Source organism: Pelodiscus sinensis, chromosome 2 (assembly GCF_049634645.1).
Source record: "Pelodiscus sinensis isolate JC-2024 chromosome 2, ASM4963464v1, whole genome shotgun sequence".
Lineage (NCBI taxonomy): Eukaryota > Metazoa > Chordata > Testudines > Trionychidae > Pelodiscus > Pelodiscus sinensis.
Window position 1 is genome coordinate 26,763,199 of NC_134712.1, and position 17,304 is coordinate 26,780,502.

The 17,304-nt window shown below is 42.0% G+C and overlaps 1 protein-coding gene across 3 annotated transcripts in view; it reads left to right on the forward strand.

Annotated features, from left to right (window-relative positions):
- Nucleotides 1–17,304, forward strand: part of CSMD3 (CUB and Sushi multiple domains 3) — a 1,183,531-nt gene that overhangs the window by 698,242 nt on the left and 467,985 nt on the right. For all 3 annotated transcript variants that reach the window (XM_075920204.1, XM_075920205.1, XM_075920206.1), the window contains 2 exons: nt 5,080–5,267; nt 8,977–9,165. In XM_075920204.1, the coding sequence (XP_075776319.1) occupies nt 5,080–5,267; nt 8,977–9,165 (377 nt within the window). The remainder of the gene's footprint in view (nt 1–5,079; nt 5,268–8,976; nt 9,166–17,304) is intronic.

Here is a 17,304-nt window from a genome sequence, read left to right on the forward strand (position 1 = left end):
GTCCCTATCCCTGAGACAGTTGTGAGGCTTAGCACACAACTGTCAGCTTGGCATTTTCTTTATACTAGTTTAAGCAAGGAGCTGCCTAGTGTGCTGGGCTTTGTGAATGCAGTGTAAGGTGCCTATCTCTCTCCATTCCTCATATAGTGTGCCAATGTGCAATGCTTACATTTTGCAAATCCCATAGATTTTCTAAGTGTCTAAAAAATAAGTCTCATGACTTAGAGCTTGCCTTAATATCTTTGTGAATCAATCCTATGCTTAATATCATATAATTTCAAGTAATTTGTTTAACCTGAGTATTCTACATAATACTTCCTATATGAAGCCATAGTGAGCCATCATTATTTTTGGTGAAACTCCCCATTGAAGTCAGTGGAGAAATCAACTTTAAACCTTAAAGTCTAACATTATGTGTAGTGTTCTAAACCAGAATGTTGGTTTTGTGAGGAAAAATATAATAGGCTTTTTTTATTTATGCTGGTGAAAAGCAAATAATAATGCACTTTCTCTTACCAGATTTTTTATTTAGATCCAATTTTATGTTGCTTACTCATATGATTATTCCTTGCTCATGGCAAGTGAATCGCTGAGGTCATGTTTACTTAAAATAAAGAAATGAGATCGCTTGCATAGGGTGCGTCTACACTGCACTGTTATTTTGAGATGACTAGTGTTATTTAGAAATAACAATTTGAGCATCTACACAGCCATTCTGTTATTTAAAAATAATAATGGATGGCTTATTCCAAAATGTGTAAACCTCATTCTATGAGGAATAATGCCTATTTCAAAATAGCTATTTTGAAATAAGGCATATGTAGACGCTCCACTGCTGCTATTTTAAAATAGCCCCTCACCAGGGCCATTCTAAGTTATTCCTTCCCAGGGCCTCCTGGGGCACTACATTGAGATAGCATGTCTACATTAGGGAAGCCTACCTTTGACTAATTTTAAAGCTTCCCTGCAGTGTAGATGTTCTATTTTGAAATAAGTTATTTCAGAATAACTATTCTGGAATTGCTTATTTCAAAATAAGCGTACAGTATAAACATACCCTATGGGACTGCTCATTAGAACTGGATAAGAAATGGTTTTCCCATACTGGGAGAATTTTGGAGATTTTGGGAAAAAATCCTATCCCCATCTGACCTCCTCTTTTCACTCCCTGTGGTGGTTTTGGTTGTATGACTCCCTTTAGTGAGGAAACCAAGAAGTCTGCAGCTCAGTCTCTTGAAATCCTTGGATTAATTTTCTTAAAAATGCAGCCATGTTACCTTTCTCTCTATCTTACAACCTTTCCCACAATTTTACATATTTTATCCAAATTTTTGCATTTTCACCTTTGTGTTGAGAAAGGAGAGACATGGTGCTCTAAATATTCACTAATGTAAAAATCTAAAGATATTAGATATGGCTTCTTGTGGCTTTATGAGTAGGGCAAAATATACACGTTTTATTTATTCTACAAGTCACAAAATCTGTAGACCTCTGTGGTTTTCATAATCTACATGAAAGGGCACTGCTTGGAATATTTCCTGCAAACATAAGCCATGTTAACCTTTCAGCTTTTCAACTTCTTACTTGCACAATAGTTCCCATTCTCACGCTATGCCATTCTGAATTCATTTCCATTCCTATGGTTTATCCTTCCCCTGTGACTTTGAAGGATCTATAGGCCCCAGCAAGTCTGATAGTCTAGTAACTGTACCCGAAATGCTACTGTTTCCAGACATTATGACATAAATAGCTTGGTAACAACTAGAATAAAGAGACATCCACAGATACTGAAAATACATTAATTTTCTGTCTCCCATCACATTTATTTCATATTTTTGTGTCCTTATGAATTTCTTGTCTCTGAAGATTCTACTCCTTCTGGTGACAGTGATAGCTGTGACAATGAGATATGTTGGGATTTTTTTTTTAGTCTATACCTAGACAGACTGACTCGAAATAACAACAGCGAGAAATGTGAATTGCCACTCTTCATCTTGTGGCATTAATCTTGAAGCCTAATTATGACAATTTAAATGCCAGTGCTGCTAATCATCTCACTGCTGATCAGCATACCAAACACACTGGGCTAATGAAATTATCCAGTGTGTGGCTGGTCATACTGCTTAAGTCCTGGCATTGCACTGATTTGATAGGCTGGTTCAAAAAAGCTAAGTCACATGGTGTGAGTATACATATAGCTTAATATTTGATTTTTTTATTTGGGTAACTGATATGCTTGCTACTTCAGGAAAAAAAAATAGATTAGAAATAAGATTTGTTTTCTTTAGTTAAATATGTTGGGTTCACACAGAATGCTTTATCATGTGTTATAAGTCTTCAATAAAACTAGGCCCATAGCATCACTGTTTTTTGGTTTGTGCATGTTTTTTTTTTTTTTTTTTTTTTTTTTTTATTAACTATTAGGACATTGGTTAATTTCTGGGAAGTTTAATGTTTTTGGAAATGTTGTTTTTAAAGATTAGGAAGGAGCCATTTGAGAAAACTGTAAAAGGGGCTTAAAAGGGGTTTTGGCTGGTTTTCCTGTCAGTTCCCAAACTCTCTCTCAGTTGGGAAGGTAAACAGCCAGGTAATAGGGATTGTTCCAAGAAGTCAGGATGTGGGTGGAGAAGAAAAATTACCAGAAGTGTTGCAATATGTGACTGTGCCCTCCAAGTGCAAATGCAAAGTAATCCTTTTAGTTGCCTGAGAATTTCAAGCAAAAACCCCATAGATGTTCCCTCCATCACATAAACACAGTCTTCCACATGCAGGTATCCCTCTCTCTTTCCTCTGGTGAATGCTCATTTCTCCTCATCCCACCTTCTCCTTCATTTTTCACCATTCACCTTCATCTGGATACACCTGTTTTAGGGTTTCCTATTGGGGCAATTGCCACATTCTTCCTTCTTCTTGAGGTTTAGCTTTGGTTTCATGCTTCCCTGGCCTGCTAGTTTATTTGAGCAGAAGAGAAAGCTGTGTAGGTGACACTATATAGAGATTTTGTTCTCTGCCTTATATTTGCTTCATATGTGGCTAGAGGGAAGTGAACTGGAGATGACTGTGTGAGGAATAGTTTCAACACCCAAATAAGAAGCTAGTGTAGCTTCTTGAAACCATTATGAGCAATCATGCCTGCACTGGCCTACTAGCCTTTTAGAGCAGACTTATGCATGGGGTCCCATGTACTCCAAGTCAAATGGGACCACATGCCATGCCAGTGACTCCTAAATTCTGCTGCACTACCCTCTAAATTCTGTGGAAATGTTAATTTATTCTATTTCATGAAATATCTTTCATTCTCACCCTCTACTGCTACAAGAATGACTCTTAGTTGAAACTATTCCTTGCTGTAAAATTCCTTAATAATTATTTTCAACTGTGATTTTTAATCCACACTAAGTTATCCAGGAAGCTCAGCCCCATTCCTTTATCTTTGTCCATGATTATGTTTTCCAAGCATCTATTATAAAACCTCATTCTCCCGCTCTGTGCTGAGGAGGAGGATGGGGTATGTAACCTGCTTCATTATATCATCTCTTTCACTCCTTGGAAGTTGGCATCTATAGTATACTAAAAAGTAAAACAATTATTAGCTGTTACCATTACAATTGGTTGGGCTGGTATATGTCCATGTTTAGGGAATAATTAGAACCCCAGTACAGTAGTGTAGTAATTTTTGATTACCATTAAAAGGTCATTAACAATCTATGAGAGTGCTTTGCAACACACTTGAGAATCTGTACATTTATTCACATTGGAGAGACAGGTTTCAATCAACCAGTCAAATGTAGATGTACAAAAGATGCTTTGGGCCACTGATGGCATCTGAGACTTCAAGAATAATGTGGTACCCCGAAGCACTGCTCTTCCTTGACAAATGTTAGCATATATCCCTCGAGAGCTGGAGCAGAAATCACCCCTTGCAATGACATTCACACTTTCCCTTGCTTGCCATCACTTCTGACTTGTCTCAATTAAGCCTTTACTGATGCATTGCCATCAAAACCCTAAAGGGATCTCACTCTCTAGACCTTGCTTACAGGCTGCAACAATAAACACTCAGATTAATAGAATCCTGAAGTGAAAAGCACTTCTATGTTGTTGTTTGCGATCTATAGAATGAAATACTACACAAAAGAAGAAAGCATTACCATGGCTCTTGTGATCATTTTCTCAATAAATTGACTCTAATGACAACGGGAATTAAAATGTTATAAATATAAAAATAATATTTGCCAACAAACCCATAAGGTTGCTTTTTTCTCCTCTAAAGTTAATTAGATCAAAATGTATAGACAAGGGACGGCTTGAGTTGGGTTCCTACTTCCATATTTAAGGTACCTAAATATATGTGGCTCTGTTTCAGAAGTTCAGGGCACCCACTTGACCCTTGAAAGTCAAGGACTTCTGCAATGGCTTTGCATTAGGTACCTACTTCTAGGACAATTTCAAGCTCCTAGATTTGAAATGTGAGGCCTTTCTACATCATATTTTGAAGGCAGTTAAATTATGTGTAAGCCTCTCTCCTTATTAGAAAACAAACCTGAGTTGCATTGTTAACAGTATTGTACATTGGCTGTTGTGTTGATAATTTATTCAAATAATCTGTCTGGACAATGTTCATGGTATTAATTCCATGGAGATAGCGTGTATGAATCAGTTCTTGCTGCTTCACTCATAAAAATAATCTCTTGTACACATTACATCATTTTGTTTCAATCTTTACCTTATAATGACAATAGAAGTGAAGTACATATTATTTCTGGGAGATTATTGACTGGCTGGAGTTGATGGAACAATTTCCCATCATGTCTTCCCTGAGAGGCATGAATTCTCTCTAAAGTGTATTCTTGGCCCTTTGAATAATCCTATTATAATAATACGATTAATTTACATTGGGTTTGTTAAGCATCATCATTTAGATATGTGTTATATATAATTTGAATAATATTTACAATCTAAAATGTGATTATATTTATACCAAAGTAATTCTAATACAACTATTTTCTATGTATATGTTTGTGTGTACATATATATATTTGTGTGTGTGTATGTGTGTGTGTATTTTCTCTCCCCTAGATTTCAGACTGAACTCAATTATGATGTTTTGGAAGTTCATGATGGACCAAATCTCCTGTCTCCTCTTCTGGGTTCTTACAATGGTACACAGGTCCCACAGTTTCTGTTCAGCAGCAGCAATTTCATTTACCTTCTCTTTACAACTGACAACAGTCGTTCCAATAATGGATTCAAGATTCACTATGAAAGTAAGCAATGTTGAATTGCATACTTTTATCCCTATGCCTCTTGAAATACACATGCTCACACACATGTTCATTTTTGTCCCCTTCAGTACTACCTTGGACCACCACTTTCATCCATTCAGATGAAGATAATTTGATGGGATTCTGTCTGGAGCCCACTAAAGCTTTCCTTAATCTGTCAAAACAGTTTAACTGCTGAGCAATATGCAGGACACCTTAGGGTTGCTGCTTTTGTACTCCCACTCCTTACTAGTTTAATAAAGAGATGACTGAGATTGGAGCCAGCGGGTGATAACTTTCATGGCTTGTTATTCTTTTGTCTTTTACAGCTAGTATAAAGCATTTTTGTGTGTGCAAAACAATATATAATCAGTAACTATAATAACATTGTGAAAGTATGGGTCAGAATGTTCAAACTTGGTTGGGTGCTTATACCTGTGCTTTTGGCACCTGAATTGGCAGCACAATTTTCACAGGCGTTGGGTATCTGTACCTTCACTAAAGTGAATGGGAGTTTGGGTTGTGCAGACTATCTGAAAATTAGGCCATTTATTTATTTATTTCCTAAATATAGATGTCCGTGTCTAACTTTACGTCCACAAATATGATTTTTAGCTATAAAAATGGCATATAAAAACATTATAATTTAAATTATACAGCAATGGGCTTCTCTTTTAGGAACAGTGCTGTGTATCTGTCTAGGGAAACTTGCTGGGTACACAAGGACTGTGATGAGAAATGTTCTAGCATGGTAGGAAGGATGGGCATCTTATAATTTGTTTTTTAATCACTTGACAAAAATGGTTTTGCAGTGAACATCAACTTATTTTGTGTGAATGGCACTTTATATTGCAGACCATGGCATTTTTCACTGGTCTTGGCAGTATTACATAGATCACTTTTTAATACAAATTAACTGGTTTTGAATGCCATTTTCCATGTATTTAGCTTCTATTTAACATCAGGCAGATAGGTATTCTGCTTCCATTTTTTCATATTAATGGTTACTAGAACCACTACAAGAGAATAATTCTCACATGATTGTATTGTTTAAGAGTGGTTGTGACCCTTCTACATTTATCCCAGAATAGTAACGGTGCTGGCTTTAAGGTACAATGTATACTGAGTAATTTCTATCACACAAAGTTCAGACTTCTACAAGTTCTTGTAGGCACCATGTGAAGCCTGCTTTCAAAATCTCTGTATTTGATTTAAGGAAATCTGCTAGTAGTTAGAAAATGTTTTGCGTTTCATTCTCCCTGGAGTTTTTCTTGTACCTGATAGAGAATTGAGGGATCTCCCTAATTTTTTTTTTCTCGGCTTTAACCAACCTTGATTTTTTTATAGGCAAGTGTCCTTCCATCCCAGGAAGACTGGGTGGTACTTTATCAAAATCTTATCAAAATCCATCAGTGCCTTTCCCTATTCACCTAGAGGAATAACTATTGAATGACACAAGTCTTTGTCCCTGCTTAGCATTTGAGCACACCATCTCTCCACTGTATTCTGCTTCAGCTTTCTGGGCAATAAATTGTGAAGGTCTGCACAAAGTGCAGAGAAATAATATTTCTTGTTTGGTAACATATATAATAAATTGGAAGTGTTTAAATGACATATTTGTAGTTGATTGGCTGCAGAATTGAGCCACCTTCACAAAGGATGATCTCTGCTGGTCCTTGCCTTTCATTTTCTTTGATAAACCACTTCTCCTTTGTAGAATTGCCTTCACACATCTCCACTTTTGGCATCAAAATCTTTTCCATACAAATCCAAGAGGGAGAATGTGAGGAGAAAATACCATTAGAGAAGTTAGGTTATTAATAAGTAACTTAGGTGACCTTAGCACTAAACACAATGTGTGTACACTATTATGAAGAACTTTTTTTCCATGTTTTAAAATATGATTCACATAATAATATTTTATAGTATTCTGAATTATTGGGTTTAAAAATAAGAACAACAGTAAGAAATTACACAGTGAAACTACTGTCAAAATATATATTTTGAGCAGATAATTACCTTTTAAGGAATATTTTTTCCATTAATGATCTGGATAATTTCTCTTGGAAGAAAGTTATTGTTCGCGTGGCATTTAATTACACTTACTGTGTAAAGATGAGTAATCCTTCAGATATAGACAGTGTTACATATGCAATCATATAAAATATACCAAACCATAAAATCGATCATAAAAAGGTAAGGGGGATCAATACTGCACGTATTCCCCCAAATAACATTGTACTTTGGGGAGGGAAATAGGGAATTATCTGCTAGATTCATGATCACAATTTTTTTTCTTAATATAGGTTTTATCATTTGGCCCCATGCAGATGGGCCAAATATCAGAAAATCCTCTTCCAAAAAAAAGAATCGGAAGAAGATATGCAAATTCGAGAGCAATTTTCATAACTTCTTCAACCCCAACCCCATGCAGATGGGCCAAATATCAGAAAATCCTCTTCTGAAAAAAAGAATCGAAAGAAGATATACAAATTCGAGAGCAATTTTCATAACTTCTTCAACCCCAACCCCATGCAGATGGGCCAAATATCAGAAAATCATCTTCCAAAAAAAAGAATCGGAAGAAGATATGCAAATTCAAGAGCAATTTTCATAACTTCTTCCACCCCAAACCCTCCTCTCCCCCCTCCCCGTGTAGCTGTACCCGAAAGGTATTTGATTAGGAAGTAGGTATCTCATAGTCATAATATGATTTCTTTCCTTCTGATTCAGCTTACATTCAGAAAAGCAAGCTTTTAAAAAACTTTCATTTATGGGCTATATTAATTAGTTATGGTTCTCTTATAGCATCCAGCTTTTCCACCAACCTATTAGCAACTGATGCCTGCTCTGCTTTCATTTTTCTGTACTACTGAAAATTATTTTTCTTCTACCTTGCTTGGAAAGAGAAGGAAGGTCTTGCCCAACCATTCCCTTTGTCTTGGACCATCTACTTCACTTTCTACTTTCTCCACTGGGTATACTTATTCCACTATTGGCACTGATTTAATAAACAGCACAACTTCTCCTTCATTTCCATCAAATTTATGGGAGACGTTTAATAGATTAAGTTAAGGTTTTAGGTTCCTTTTCTTTTCTTTCTATTATAGCACTTTAGGCAGTAAAATATATTCTTTGTGTTGTTACAAAAACAAAATAAACTGAATAAAACAAAACAACCCCCCCACAAATTACTAAATCACCCACCCAACCAACCAAGGAGATTCTGAATAGCAAATAAAACCAGAAACTGATATTTGCTTTCGGCAACAGATGCCTTTTTGTTTGTAACTTGATTTCTCAGAAATGTCATTCCTTTAAGTCTATTAATGAACTTTCTCTGTTTCCCTCACTGAACTAATTTAGATCTGTTCCCCCCCACCCCTTTTGTGTTTTTCTCTCCTTGTTCTTTCATACTGGAATTATGAACAATCTGTCTTTCTTGTTGAGAAACAAAAGATTTGAATTTTGTGACTCATCTAAAATTAGCCAGCCTGTTGTTTCTTTTCTCTTCAGCTCCCTTTCTCTTCTTCTCTGCTTCTGCAGCTGCTCACATAATAAGTGAATGTAAGATGTTACACACACCAATATAGGTTAAAGATAATTTAGCTAAATATGTGCTATAAAAGCAGTTTGCTTTTTTGTTTTTCCAGCACAGTTGAATGCTTTTTAAAACATCTTAGTATTTTGTCATGTTTCCTTTGTATTCTAGGTGTAACCGTTAATACCTATTCCTGTTTGGATCCTGGCATACCAGTTCATGGACGTCGTTACGGTCATGATTTCTCTATTGGATCCACTGTATCATTTAGTTGTGATCCAGGTTATAGACTGAGCCATGAAGAGCCTCTGCTATGTGAAAAAAACCATTGGTGGAGCCACCCACTCCCAACTTGTGATGGTAAGAATCAATTGATTAGGTATAAACAATTATCTGTGACACGTAATTTCTGAGATATTAAGAACTCTGATGTTCCAACACAAAATGTCTAAGTTTAAGAACAACATAGCATTTTACATAATGTATATTTTTGTATATAAATAATTACTTGTAGAAGCAGAACACAATATGTCGCTCGTTGAACCAGTAGATAAGGCAGTGTATATCTACATTAACTTAAGGTATTTAGCATGTTAATACAGTTTAGTCTAGACTAAATCTGGGTAAATAACTTGAATTAAAAAAAATCAGAATTGTCAGGAAATACAAAAAAATCACTTTGGGTCTAACAATAAAAAAATCCGATCTTTTTAGTGAGTCAGCAGAGTCCATAAAGTTAACAATTCATTTGACCTGCAACATTTTATTCCTGGGAATTTTTAATGGACTGAATTCATAAGGCAGCTTTGGGGAGTAGGCGGTGCTCCCATATAGCAGTGGCTAAAAGTGGAACAGCTTCAACAGAAGTGGAGGGGTTTAGGATAAGGGTGGACCCTCCTTACCTGCCTCTCATCCCCCCCATACTCTGAGATTTCTGTACTGTCCCCCATCTCTCTAAGACCTTGTCCTCACTTCTGCACCCTCTCCCACCACTCCCCTCCACACACACACTGCCAAACCCCTGCCCTGAAGGACCCGGGAAAAAGACGAGCTTGAGATGTATTTACTCCAGAGTACAGGCAGTCCCCGACTTACGCGGATCCGACTTATGTCGGATCCGGACTTACGAACGGGGCTTTCTCGCCCCGGAGGTCGAGGTAGCGGATTGCTACCTGCGAGTTCCAAGGCGAGAAAGCCCCGTTCGTAAGCTGATCTGGTGCCCCTGGTCTGCTGGAGACCATCTCCAGCAGACCAGGGGCACCGGGCGGGTTCCCGCGCTTCTGAGGCTTTGCCAGAGCAAAGCCTCAGAAGCGCGGGAACCCGCCGCTGCTGCTGCTTCAGTCCGGGTGCCTGTGGTCTGCTGGGGACCGTCCCCAGCAGACCACAGGCACCTGGACTGAAGCGGCAGCCGCGGGGGGGTCCCGCGCCTCTGAGACTTTGCCAGAGCAAAGCCTCAGAGGCGCGGCACCCCGCTGCCGCTGAGGCTCTGCTCCCGGTGTCTCTGGTCTGCTGGGGGGGGGGGGACGCAGCTAGTGTGCCCCTCCCCCCAGCAGACCAGGCTTTTGTTTTGGACCCTGGAGCAGAGCAGCTGGGGCGCTGCCGATTGTCCTGCAGCGCCGCTCTGGGCACTACTGGACCAACCCGGCAGCACCCCAGCTGCTCTGCCCCAGGTCCTGATTCAGCCGCTGCTGGTCAGTTTCAGCAGCGGCTGAATCAGGACGTCTGGAGCAGAGCAGCTGGGGTGCTGCTGGGTTGGTCCAGTAGCGCCGAGGAGCGGTGCTACTGGAGCAACCCAGCAGCACCCCAGCTGCTCTGCCCCAGGCGTCCCCAAGTCAGCCGCTGCTGAAACTGACCAGGGCTGACTACAGGAAGCCCGAGGCAGAGTTGCTCTGCCCCAGGCTTCCTGGAATCAGCGCTGATCAGTTTCAGCAGCAGCTGACTTGGGGAAGCTTGGGGTTCTTAAGTTGAATCTGTATGTAAGTCAGAACTGGCGGTCAGTTTCAGCAGCGGCTGAATCTGGATGCCAGTTCCGACTTACATACAGATTCAACTTAAGAACAAACCTACAGTCCCTATCTGGTACGTAACCCGGGGACTGCCTGTACACCATAGCCCCACACTCCCGAGGGAGGTGGGGGACCCATAACTAAGCCCCTGTTCCACATCAGGCAGAGAAGGGAATTGAACTTAGCCCTCTCACTTCTTCAGTGAGCACTAACTCCTCCTGTGAATGTGAATGGTTCCAAACTCCCCTTGTGTAAGGAACTATCTCTACATATAGGCTGAAACTACTTGGTGAATTTGTGTCAAATCCACAATTAGTTTTGGGTTGACAAAAATGCACTTTCAATTAATAAATTATCCAAAAATTTAATCACTTTTAGTCTGCCTGTCCCTGCAAAACCCTCATTTACTCCATGATACAAATGGTTATAGACTCATAGACTTTAAGGTCAGAAGGGACCATTATGATCATCTAGTCTGACCCCTGCACAGTGCAGGCCACAGAATCTCACCCACCCCCTCCTAGAATAATCCTCTCACCTATATCTCAAATATTGAAGCCTTCAAATACTTTGAAGACCCCAAGATGCAGAGAATCCTCTAGCTGTGATCTGTACCCCATGCTACAGAGGCAGGCGAAAAACCTCCAGGCCTCTGCCAATCTACCCTGGAGGAGAATTCCTTCCCGACCCCAAATATTACAATCAGCTAAACCCTGAGCATGTGGGCAAGACTCACCAGCCAGACACCCAGAAAGTTCTCTATAGTAACTCCTATCATTCCTCCATTGACCTATTTACCACTGATAATGAATGGTCAATTAGTTACCAAGATCAAACCATCCCCTTCATAAACTCATCGGCTGTGTCTACATTGGCACCTTTTTCCGGAAAAGGGATGCTAATGAGACAATTGCAAATGCAGCAGGGGATTTAAATATCCCCCGTGGCATTTGCATGAACATGGCTGCCGCTTTTTTCCAGCTCGGGGCTTTGCCGGAGAAAAGCGCCAGTCTAGACGGGATCTTTCAGAAAATAAAGCCTTTTCTGGAAGATCCTTTATTCCTCTTAAATTCAGGAATAAGGGATCTTCCGGAAAAAGCTTTGTTTTCCGAAAGATCCCGTCTAGACTGGTGCTTTTCTCTAGCAAAGCCCCGAGCTGGAAAAAAGCGGCAGCCATATTCATGCAAATGCTGTGGGGGTTATTTAAATCCCCCGCGGCATTTGCAATTCCGACTTGTCTCATTAGCATTCCTTTTCCGGAAAAGGTTGCCAATGTAGACACAGCCATCCAGTTTAATCTTGAAGCCAGATAGATCTTTAGCCCCCACTACTTCCCTTGGAAGGCTGTTCCAGAACCTCACTCCTCTAATGGTTAGAAACCTTCATCTAATCTTAAGTCTAAACTTCCTACTAGGCAGTTTATATCCATTTGTTCTTGTGTCCACATTGGTATTAAGCTTAAATAATTCCTCTCCCTCCCTGGTATTTATCCTTCTAATATATTTAAAGAGTGCAATCATGTCCCCCTTCAGCCTTCTTTTGGTTAAGGTAAACAAGCCAAGCTCCTTGAGTCTCCTTTCATAAGACACGTTTTCCATTCCTCGGATCATCCTAGTGGCCCTTCTTTGTACCTGTTCCAGTTTGAATTCATCCTTCTTAAACACGGGAGACCAGAACTGCACACAGTATTCCAAATGGGGTCTCACCAATGCCTTGTATAATGGCACTAACATCTCCTTATCCCTACTGGAAATACCTCGCCTAATACATCCCAAGACCGTATTAGCCTTTTTCACGGCCATGTCACAATGGCGGTTCATAGTCATCCTATAATCAACCAGGACTCTGAGGTCCTTCTCCTCCTCCGTTACTTCCAACTGATGTGTCCCCAGCTTATAACTAAAATTCTTGTTATTAATCCCTAAAGGCATAACCTTACACTTCTCACTATTAAATTTCATCCTATTGCTATCACTCCAATTTACAAGGTCATCCAGATCTTCCTGTATGATATCCCGATCCTTTTCTGAATTGGCAATACCTCCCAACTTTGTGTCATCCACAAATTTTATCAGGACACTTCCACTTTTGGTGCCAACGTCAGTGATAAAAAGATTAAATAAAATTGGCCCCAAAACTGATCCCTGAGGAACTGGTTGTGATTGGATACTCATTTAATGTAGAGTCACTTAATTCCAGGCAGAAATTCAGATGTAAATACAATGTCAGAGAAAGCTAAGATCCAGAGCAACTTTCCCACATCTCAACATATTGAATTATTTATTGTTATGAACTTGAGCTATCACTAAACCTGGTTTCCCATACTGGTAGACTGATCATCCATCAATACAACCTCAGAGCCGGCAACTTTATTTATGAGTGTGAAGTCAGACAAAAATGACAGAATTGAATGGCAAATTCAAAGTAATGCCTACTACTACAACTGACATTTTGTAGAAAGGTCTTTTGAAACAAGGGCTACAATGAGCTTCTTGTCAGATGAGAAGATGATGTTTACATGAAATTTTCACTCTGAATGTTTTTCAGCAATTAACTATTGCCTGTGCTTGCTCATTGTATGGGGAGTCCTGATCTAATTTGTAACCCCTCTTTCTTCATGATATCTGAGATATTTTTCAGCATTAGTTCCCTATCTTTACCTCCATTAGAAAATATATATATATATATATATATATATAGAAATTGTGTTGCTTACTGTTACGTCACACATTTCCTGGATCCTTTAGGGCAGGGGGCTTGTTTTTTGGGTGTGTGTGTACAAGAGTCAGGGTAGGGCCTTGGAGATGTATGGGGGTGTAGGGTAGGAGACTCAGGGTATAGGTGTGCGAGAGTGAAGGTTTAGAGTTAGGAGATTAGGGTGCGAGGTCCCATCCAATGGGGCTTTTTCTTCCCCCTGGCCACTAAGGGCCTTCTATCTCCCCCCTGGCCCTCCAGCTATCAGGGGCCTTCTGTCTCTCTCCAGCCCCAATGCCTTTATGTTTCCCCCCAGCTTTCTCTTGGCTGGCATAGGCCTTCCCTCTCTCTCTCTGGCACTTTAGCCAAGAGCCAGGGGGGCAAAGACTTTGGGGCAGGAGGGGCTACTTACCAGGTCTGGTGACAGGCAAGATGGCAAAGCACCAGCCCTGCTGGCCACTCTCTTGGTGGTGCATCTGCCCCCAGTGGCCAGTCTACATATAGCTCTCTCCTGTGCTCACTGCCTAGTGACCACACTCTGGCTATGTCTAGACTACACCACTCTGTCAACAGAGAGATGTAGATTAGGCACGTCAAAATTGCTAATGAAGCAGGGATTTAAATATCCCGTACTTTATTAGCATAAACATGGCAGCCGCTTTTTTTTGAAACAGAGATTTTTCCAAAAAAAAAAATGGCAGTCTAGATGCAGGTGTCAAAAATAACCCCTTTTTCAAAAGGTCCTGTATTCCTCAAAAAATGAGGTTTACAGGATCTTTTGAAAAAGGGTTTATTTTTGACAGATCTGCGTCTAGACTGGTCTAGACTGCCATTTTTTGGGGGGAAAAATCTCTGTTTCAAAAAAAAGCAGGGGCCATGTTTATGCTAATGAAGCATGGGATATTTAAATTCCTGCTTCATTAGCAATTTCAACGGACCTAATCTACATCTCTCTGACAACAGAGAGGTGTAGTCTAGACACAGCCTCAGTATCATGTCACTTCTCTCTGTGCTCCCTCCCTTTTTGTAGGTTATGGAAAGCAGTCTCATTTCTGACACTTCCATTTGTTTGGCACAATCAAACCTTGACCATGCTTTAAATTAGGATATGAGGAAGCTGCTTACTGAATTTGGTGGCCCCAGCCCTTTCTGTTTAGAAAGAGTTCTTGAAAAAACAGTCACAAATGGGCAGACAGATGCATCTGTCTGTGTGTCTCTGAGTCCATTTGTTCTAGAACTCCTCCTAAACCGTAAGAGCTAGGACTACCACATTTGGTATGCAGCTTCCTCTTACCCTATCTTAAACCAAGTTCAGGTTTTGGTTGTGCCAAAAAATGGGAAATTCCAGGAATGGGACTGTGTTCAATAACATGGAAAGGGAGGGCACAGACATTAGGTTCATAGAAAAGAGAGACATGATTCTGAGAGTGGCCACTTAAGGCAGCTGCACCACAAAGAAAGTGGCCAGCAGGCAGGCTCCACTATCCTGCCTGCTTCTAGACTGGGTTAAGGATCCTCCCCATCTCAAACCCAGAGCCTGCCCCTATACAGAGAACCAGTAGGACATAGGGGAGGACTCACTGGAGAAGGGGAAGCAGAAGGGGGAAGCCTCTGAAGCTTGCTCCACCCAGAGAGCCTGCTGGATTCGGGGGGGGGAGAGAGCTGAAGAGAGGAACAGCCCCCAGAACCTCTCCCCCACCACAGACAGCCTGTGTGTGGGTGCACTAGAGGAAGACAACTGGAGGGAGGAAGCCCCCAGAGCCTACCCCCCTTAGGGTATGTCTACACTACAAAGTTAATTCGAACTAACGAATGTTAGTTCGAATTAACTTTGATAGGTGCTACACTAGGCAGAGCGCTTAGTTCGAACTAGGTAAACCTCATTCCACGAGGACTAGCGCCTAGTTCAAACTTATTAGTTCGAATTAAGGGGTGTGTAGCCCCTTAATTCGAATTAGTGGGAGGCTAGCCCTGCCCAGCTTTCCCTGGTGGCCACTCTGGCCAACACCAGGGAAACTCTATTGCCCCCCTCCCGGCCCCGGACCCCTTAAAGGGGCACGGGCTGGCTACGATGCCCGTGCCAGGTGCAAGCCTGCCAGCACCCAGCTAGCAGATCCTGCACCTGGCATGGCTTGAGCCAGCCACCCGATGCTCCCCAGCCCTCCCCCTCTTCCCGGGACCAGGCTGGCGGCTCCCGGGAGCTTGCCCGGGTCCGCAAGAGGCGGGCACCCGCCTGGTCTAGTGCAGACATCGTGGACCTTGTCCACGACCTCCGCACTTGCCACAGGAAAGCGGCCATGTAGGGCAGGAGAGCTGCCAGCCTGGCCACCCAGGAGCAGGTTTGCATGAAAATCAAGGTGGTCCACTGAGACCCCCCAACCCTGAGCCCTGAGCTTAGAATGGCCGTACTGGGTCAGACCAAAGGTCCATCTAGCCCAGTAGCCTGTCTGCCAACAGCGGCCAACCCTAGGGACCCTGGAGGGGATGGACCGAAGAAAGTGACCAAGCCCTTTGTCTCGTGCCATCCCTCTCCAGCCTTCCACAGACTTTGGGCAGGGACACCACTCCTACCCCCTGGCTAATACCACTCCATGGACCCAACCTCCATCACTTTATCTCACTTCTCTTTAAACTCTGTTCTAGTTCTAGCCTTCACAGCCTCCTGCAGCAAGGAGTTCACAGGTTGACTCTTTGCTTTGTGAAGAACAACTTTCTGTTACTAGTTTGAAGCCTGCTACCCGTTCCTTTCCTTTGGTGTCCTCTAGTCCTTCTATTATGGGAACTAATGAAGAACTTTTCTTGATGCACCCTCTCCACCCCACTCCTGCTTTTAGAGACCTCTATCCTATCCCCCCTCAGTCTCCTCTTTTCTAAACTGAAAAGTCCCAGTCTCTTTAGCCTCTCTTCATATAGGACCTCTTCCAAACCTCTGATCATTTTAGTTGCCCTCCCAATCTCTCTCTTCCCCTCTCCCACCTCCTTTTCCCAGTCTCCCCCAGTTTTGTTCAATAAAGAGAGATTCTATTTTTGAACACGTTTTCTTTATTTTGTACATCAGGAAGGGGGCTAGGGAAGGGTAAGTGGCAGGAGGTGAGGGAGGAATGGGGTACGAGCCCCCGATGGGGAGGACTGGGCTGGCTCTGCAGTCTTCTGGGGGTGGAAGCTCTCCTGCAGCCCGTTGATTGACCCCCCCTACGGATGGCAGCCTACAGCAAGTGCAGCCGGTCTGATGGCCGAGTGCTGTGATGTGCCCAGTGTGGGCACTCAGGGCATTCCAAGCCAGGACTGCTTTGCAAGCGGGGCACCCCTGAGAACTGTCTGTCCGGGGTGGGGGTCGGGTCCCTTTAAGCACAGCCCTCGGCTAGCCAGAGGCAGCAGCTCTACGCTCTAAGTCCTCATCTGATGCCCTGGCGGCACTGCTGCCGGCCATCCTTAACCCCGGTTCAGGGTCCACTTAATGTGGACATGCTAGTTCAAATTAGCAAAACGCTAATTCGAACTAGTTTTTTAGTCTGGATGCGTTAGTTCGAATTAGCTTAGTTCAAATTAGCACTGTAGTGTAGACATACCCTTAGATAGCCTGCAAGGTGTATGTGTGGGGGAAATTGAAGGGGAAGAAGCCCTCAGAATTGGCTCCTCTCAAACATCCTGCAGAAAATGGAGCGGGGAAGGCATTGGAGGAGGGGACAGCCCCCAGAGCCTTGCCTCCCTGAGATAGGCTGCAGACCACGGAAGGGTTGCTGGAGTGTTGGGGGCATCACCCAGAGCCTTGCCCCCCACCGCAGACAGCCTGCAAGCA